The 7,412-nt window shown below is 35.0% G+C and overlaps 1 protein-coding gene across 1 annotated transcript in view; it reads left to right on the plus strand.

Moving 5' to 3' along the window:
- Positions 1-339: 339 nt before the first annotated feature.
- The window catches only part of LOC144977653 (protein disulfide-isomerase TMX3-like), a 221,833-nt gene continuing 214,760 nt past the window's right edge, over positions 340-7,412 (plus strand). The window contains exons 1-8 of the mRNA XM_078923082.1: positions 340-392; positions 503-545; positions 1,196-1,235; positions 2,059-2,228; positions 2,691-2,771; positions 3,350-3,464; positions 4,818-4,892; positions 6,765-6,837. Coding sequence (XP_078779208.1) covers positions 347-392; positions 503-545; positions 1,196-1,235; positions 2,059-2,228; positions 2,691-2,771; positions 3,350-3,464; positions 4,818-4,892; positions 6,765-6,837 — 643 coding nt within the window. The 5' untranslated portion in view covers positions 340-346. The remainder of the gene's footprint in view (positions 393-502; positions 546-1,195; positions 1,236-2,058; positions 2,229-2,690; positions 2,772-3,349; positions 3,465-4,817; positions 4,893-6,764; positions 6,838-7,412) is intronic.

Genomic DNA, 7,412 nt, shown 5'->3' on the forward strand with positions numbered 1-7,412 from the left:
TAAATGTGTGTGTGTGTGTGTGTGTGTGTGTGTGTGTTTGTGTGTGTGTGTGTGCGTGCAATGGAAGAGAGAGATATAGAGATTTATGTTAACAAATGAATGCATGAATAAATGAATGGATGAATAGATAATCAAATATATCAAATAGATAGAAAAGTCTATTTAGAACGTGCGTTGGTTCCAAAAGTCCTTGTTAAAAAAATCAACCTTTTGTCCTCGTTGCTTGAATTTTGTCAGGATCTTTAACAGCTTATAAGCACTCACTATTTTGGTACACTGAGACTTTTGTTCGTGTGCCCAACGATATTTCTTGAATTTATTCACTTCTGTATTACAGTGTTTAAAGATGGCTGCGCACATCGATACAACAGTTCTGCTATTCCTATTTACCGGTAAGAAAAGTCAAATTGGATCTCCTATTGCTCTAAAACGTCCCTCCCCATGTGCAAGTTAATATTCAATTGTATATATCCACTCAACTCTTCTTTATTTTTTCTTTCAGGTCTTCTTGCACCGTGTCTGTCTCAATTCGAGCTGGATGACAGGTAAGAATTTCGCGAACGGATCTCAAGCTCATCATATTGATTTTTTAAATTACTTGTTCTCGAACGCACGAAATGTGGTTATTACTTGCAATGTATCGATCGACTATTCTTACTCGTAAGATTTGAATGGCAGGAGTCACTATGTAGCCATTTTTGCATTTGTATTAGAACTAGAACCACTGATTGAACTCTCATTGTTCTTATGATAATTGAATCTGGTACCACTGGCACTGGTGTTTGTTGTTGTGTCCATAATCTTTCTGACTCTTAATCTGTTATTCGTTGTCACTTGAAGTTCACTAGCCCACTCTGCACCCATGTATATCGGCCTTTTCTTATCCTCCCATCAACATTCTTTTACCACACCCCCCCCCCCTTCTCTCACTCAACTCACTCTCTCTCTCTCTCTCTCTCTCACTCTCTCTCTCTCTCTCTCTCTCTCTCTCTCCCATTCCTCTCTTCATATCTTCTCCTCCCATACTCTCTCATACTGTTTCTAAAATCTCTGAGACACACACACACACACACAGAGAAAGAGAGAGAGAGAGAGAGAGAGAGAGATCCTTTTAACTCTCATCTTTACATCAATTTCACAATTATGAACCTCATTAGACTATTTCATCTGTCCATTGCGATGTCTCATCCAACAGATTTCTCGAATTCAAGAAGGATGGAATGTGGTTGGTCGAGGTAAGTTTGGCACATTTTGGACCACTGTGTCTCCTCTTGTAGAAAGAAAAAAATAGTCCTTCAGAGCCATTTGGCCCATTGAGCTGGAGTTTATCCCGGTTTCTATAGCGTGAAACGGGCAAACTAGCAATTGTTTACTATCATCTTGATAGAATGCTAGTCTATCACAAAGTACTAACAGACTCAGCTACCCCATTCACTGCTGGGTGGATAGGGGGGGGGGGGAAATCTCGACTGCACCTGGGATTGATCTCGGTCCATTTGTGTGTGAAGCGCGTGTTCTACCAACTGAGGTATTGGGACCTCATCTTGTTGTAGCACAGTCTAGCAATATTCAACATAATGACGAGATTAGTGATAATAAAACTATAATTTTTCTTTTCATTTTTTGCTTCACCAGTAATAAAAAAATAAAGTTGAACTTTTATATAGCACAAAATGTGCTCAAAGTGCTTTACAAGGGATCACTGACCAACAGTTACACTTAACATGTAGGACAAGACATGACGCCTGTTTGGTGAAATTACAATTTTTTTTACCGACAGTCGTTAAAAGCGCTGTTTCTGTCTGAAAGATTGTAATGTTGTCTAACATGCGTCATATCTTGTCCTACATGTTAAGTGTTGCTGTTGGTCAGGGACCCCTTGTAAAGCGCTTTGAGCACGTTTAGTGGATATTGCGCTATATAAAAAGCTAAAAAAAAAAAGAAAAAAACCACTTTAAAAATGCCCTTTTGAATATCTTGAGCTTTTCTGTTTTTGCCACAGCACACTTTTCTTATTTGACACTGAAATAAATGTGAATTTCTTACAACCTGTTTCAGTTCTATGCCCCGTGGTGTGGCCATTGTAAGAAACTGGAGCCAATCTTTAAGGAAGTGGCCAAAGAACTGAAGGCCAAAAACAGTCCCGTCAAAGTGGCCAAGATTGATTGTACCAGATATCCTGCTGTGGCCTCAGCTCTGTCTGTCAAAGGGTTTCCAACCATTATTTTGTAAGTTGAATAAACTTTGCAGAACACCTTCCTTATAATTCATTACCCTTCGTTATTATCATCATCATCATCATTATCATCATAATCGTCATCATCATCATCATTAACATCAACATCAGTATCATTATCATCATCATCATCATCATCATCATCATCATAAATGATTAAATCAAACATTTTTGTACATCTTCGGGAAATATCAAAGCTTATTTTCGCTTCTAAATATTTTGTACAGCTACTCAAGTTGAAAAAGTCTGAAATTTGAGAAAAGTTGCTGGATACCTTTCCCATAAATCTGACCATAACTTCATGAAAAATCACCCGATTTACTTCAAATAAAGATTAAAATGCTCTGGGGAGCATATTCTTTCTGTAAATGAAAAAAAAAAAGAATCCTAAATTTTCACCTTCCAACTGATTATGTCATGCACTGTCACATTTTTCTTCTGTGCTTTCATCCAGTTTCAACGGAGATCAGTCCCACCATCATCATGGGGACAGAACCAAGGAAGACATCTTGGAATTCGTCAACAGAGCCCAAGGGTGAGCTTTTTTATTTTTGTCATAGTTTAGAATAGAAACTGGGAATGCATCGCAGGCATGGGTAATGAGGATACAGATTTTCGTAAACAGGTGCATGTGTAAGCTACTCAGAATAAAATGAATGGATAGAATTAAGAACGAAGAAGTATGGAAAAGAACACTGCAGAAACCTGTGGGAGAGGAATTGGGAAGAAGACGATGGAGGTGGATTGGACACACGCTTAGAAAGAATGACTCCACTATAACAAAGGAAGTATTGGACTGGAACCCTCAGGGCAGAAGATCAAGGGGAAGGCCACGAGGAACATGGAGAAGAATTAATGAAGCTGATATACAGTTTGCCTGTGGCCATACCCTGACCCGGGTGAAAAAGAAATGGTGATGATGAGTTTAGAATAACAGAAGAGAGAGGTTGTAATTTTAAAAAATATTTTAAAAACAAAATGATGTGTTAATATTCCCGATCAGTCGATAGTTTTATCTAAAATGACAATCAATAGTTCTTTTCTATAGGCATAACATATTTGTTAAGTGCAACATGTTACATGATCAAGATGTATTTGTTTTAATTTCTACAGACCAACTCTCCGTAAATTGAGCAGCGTTGGAAAACTCAGCGAAGCTGTCAAACAACGTGGAAAAGTTGTCTTCTTTTTGTATATTGGAGATGATGATGAGAAGGAAGATTTGTTTGTAAGTTTTTATTTTCTCTTTCATCGCATCATATTCTTGGTAGGGTTTCCACCCTCCAATAGTGGGCAGGGAGGTACTAACTGTGTCTTCTATCCCCCTGTGTCTGTTTTCCAATTGCTGTCTGCCTTTGTCTTGGAATGAGATTACTTGGTTTTGTCCTGACTTTTCTGGGAGGAATAAAGTCAAATGTATAGATAAGAGTTTTGGGAGATGATTTTTTTTTTCGTTGTAAATCATCTCCTCGTTATGCATTGTATTATTTTTTGTTTTACATATATAGTATATGATTTGTAAACATTTGGTGTGTTCCTCTTAGTGGCGACCTGTGCTTGTGTCAGGATGAGACTTTTAGGTGATCTCAAACTAAGTAATTGATAGTGTGTTCTTGGAATCTACATCTGTTTCCTATTTGAACCAATTCCCCTTTGTCTTACCTTTTCTTGAGTTTTTAAATTGTAATTCTAGAACTTTTTACTATTCCATTTTCTTCAGTTTTACTGGCGCTGATATGACCTGAATGTGTTGCAAGCGCCGTAAAACCCTTGAAAACTAACAAACAAATCATATCATATTCACCACTCAAACTGGATAGCATTGAAAGTACTTGTCAGTGGGAAGTAAATTAGGTATAGCTATAACCAGAAAGTCTTTAGAAATTTGGCCAAAATATGATTTTTACCTCAAGACTTGAATTTTTTTTCAAACAATTTTTCAAGAAAATTAGTTCAGTTTTGTTTTACTTACCACTTGATCTCTTTACAAACTGAACAACTGTTTAAAAGCATTTTATGTCATTTAATTGAAAATAAAAAATAATTTTATATTTATTTTTTGAATCAAAATTCGGGTTTTTCAAAGGGACAATTCCATATAATGTTTTGTTTGTGTGGCTGTGTGGTCTTGTGGTTTGACACTCACTTTGGGATCGGAAGGTCCTGGGTTCGAGTCTCACACATTGCATAGATGAGTCCTTGGAAAAGACTCTTTACTCACATTCTCTCACCATACTCAGGTGTAAAATGAGTACCCGGCCATTAACAGCGTTGCCTCTGTTGGAAAAAAAATTGTAATTTCTCCCTAACAGGTTTCATGTCTCATACTACTTGTATGTGTTGTTGTTGGACAGGGACCTCTTGTAAAACGCTTTGAGCATGTTTAGTGGATATTGCTCTATATAAAAGCTCAATTAAAAAAAAAAAAATTTCTCCTCCTGATGTAGTCCATAAGATTTATACTTTGTGCGTTTGTGAAACTCATGTGTATAAATCTACTATTTTATTCCAGTCCATGTATTCAAATCCGAACTTAAAAGCCTATATTGAACTATATTATTTACATCTTCTATTTCCTCAGGAGAAATATTCATACGCTGCCCGTACCAGTGTGATGCAGTCTTATTTTTACTATGGGAAAAAACACATACTAGGAGTAAGTTTTTTATTGACAGAAAGATTATTGGTATTAGTATGAAATGTTATGATTATCTATTGACGTATGTAGCATAAAAATTTGAGTATGGTATTAATTATCTCTTGTTGTATGTAGCATAAAGATTTGAGTACAGTATTAAATTATCTCTTGTTGTATGTAGCATAAAGATTTGAGTACAGTATTAAATTATCTCTTGTTGTATGTAGCATAAAGATTTGAGTACAGTATTAAATTATCTCTTGTTGTATGTAGCATAAAGATTTGAGTACAGTATTAAATTATCTCTTGTTGTATGTAGCATAAAGATTTGAGTACAGTATTAAATTATCTCTTGTTGTATGTAGCATAAAGATTTGAGTACAGTATTAAATTATCTCTTGTTGTATGTAGCATAAAGATTTGAGTACGGTATTAATGATCTCTTGTTGTATGTAGCATAAAGATTTGAGTACGGTATTAATGATCTCTTGTTGTATGTAGCATAAAGATTTGTGTAAGGTATGCTTTTTAAGAGTCATTTGAAAATAACAACAAGGTAATGACTTATTATCTCTAGATTTGATAGACTCCAAGACTGAATCAAAGCTAGATAAGAAAGACACTCATTGATAAGTCACTAGCCATTACTGTAGGGATCATTATTCCTTGGGAAAGACATTTTATTCAACAATCATACTGACTGCACACAGTGTTGATCCATCCTTTTTATCGTTTACTTTCTGCCATTGTTTTTCCTATCTGGTTGTGCAGTAACTTTTCCCCCCCGCTATCTGGGTCTAAATTTAAATGTCAGTTCCATTATTAATAAAGATCTGAACAAGTGTATGTGAAAGGTGCCAGACAAAGCAAGAAAGAAAAATACAAGAAAAATGACCTATCCCAAAAAATCAGTCGACCTTGACTGGGGATCGAACCTCAGACCTTCTGATTACCGATCAGATGTGGTACCATGAAGGTCTGAAGTTCAATCCCCAGTCGAGATCAACTGCTTTTTTGGGATGTTTTTCTTTCTTGTATTTTTCTTCCTTGCTTTGTCTGGCACCTTTCATACACACTTGTTCAGTTATTTATCTTACACCGGTGCCTGCTCCTTAATTTCTTAATCCAGTATAAATTATTTTCCAATTTCCATTTATTTTGTGTTGATGTTTTATTCTCTTGAGTAATAACTGAAAGTATGTGTGTGTATGTTTATGTGTGTGTATGTTTATGTGTGTGTGTTTATGTGTGTGTAGCGGGTGGTTGGATGGGAGCATCACCCTTGAATCATATACCTATGATGTTCGCATGGGTGTACGATCCGATAGTGATGTCGTTTCTTCTTCTCTTTACTAGCCTATCCTGCTTCTTTGGTTTGTGATTGTATTTTTGACAGGGGATATTTTTTTTTCTGTAAATCTTCTGCCTGTTTGTTCTTGGTTATTTATAATTTAGCTTATGATATCTTTAGGTTATGATTTTGATTTACATTTGTACTATTTTTGTTAGATTGCTTGTTTTTTTGTTTCAGCGGTCTCTCATATAACCTCAATTGTGTTGGAAGAGACCTAAAGCAACAAACAAACAAACAAAAAAAAAAAAAATGTGTGTGTATGTTTATGTGTGTGTGTTTATGTGTGTGTATGTTTATGTTTGTGTGTTTATGTGTGTGTATGTTTATGTGTGTGTGTTTATGTGTGTGTATGTTTATGTGTGTGTGTTTGTGAGCGTATATGTGTGTGTGCGTGTGCCTTTAGATAGTCATTCCTGTAACTGTGAAGTGCATAGAGCATGGCATAGTCATCGTTGTGCACTAAGCATGTGCTGAATAATAGTCATTGTTGTCGTTATTGTTGTTATTATTAATAATATTTTCCCATTATTCACCAGGACCATTCCAAAGTCCCAAAGAGACACCCGACTGTACTTGTCTATAAAGACAATCAATATACCGAGTTTGTTCGTAAGTTTTCTTTTCTTTTCTTTACTTCTTATTATAATATTTTTATTGACCAATCACTGCTGTTTGGAACAGTGGAAAATGTATGAAAAATGTGTTTCCAATTGGCAAATAGTCGAGGTGTCGCATTGCCGGCTTCTACCATTTCCCTTTGTCCAGTTATAAAATATGATGCTTATTTAAATTTTTATTTTACCTCATAAATACATACATTTTTTAAAGAATTGTGACGCTTTAAAAAAAATAATTTTACTCCATAAATAATGGACTTTTTAAAGAATTGTCATTCATTTTAAAAACTTAATTTTACTTCATAAATCACGAATTTTTAAAAAGAATTGTGAAGCTTTTTTATAAACTTAATTTTTACCCCATAAAACATGGACTTTTAAAAGAATTGTGATGCTTTTTTATAAACTTAATTTTTACCCCATAAAACATGGACTTTTAAAAGAATTGTGAAGCTTTTTTATAAACTTAATTTTTACCCCATAAAACATGGACTTTTAAAAGAATTGTGAAGCTTTTTTATAAACTTAATTTTTACCCCATAAAACATGGACTTTTAAAAGAATTGT

Source organism: Berghia stephanieae, chromosome 7 (assembly GCF_034508935.2).
Source record: "Berghia stephanieae isolate SIO BIC M18660-M18661 chromosome 7, UCSD_Bste_1.3, whole genome shotgun sequence".
NCBI lineage: Eukaryota > Metazoa > Mollusca > Gastropoda > Nudibranchia > Aeolidiidae > Berghia > Berghia stephanieae.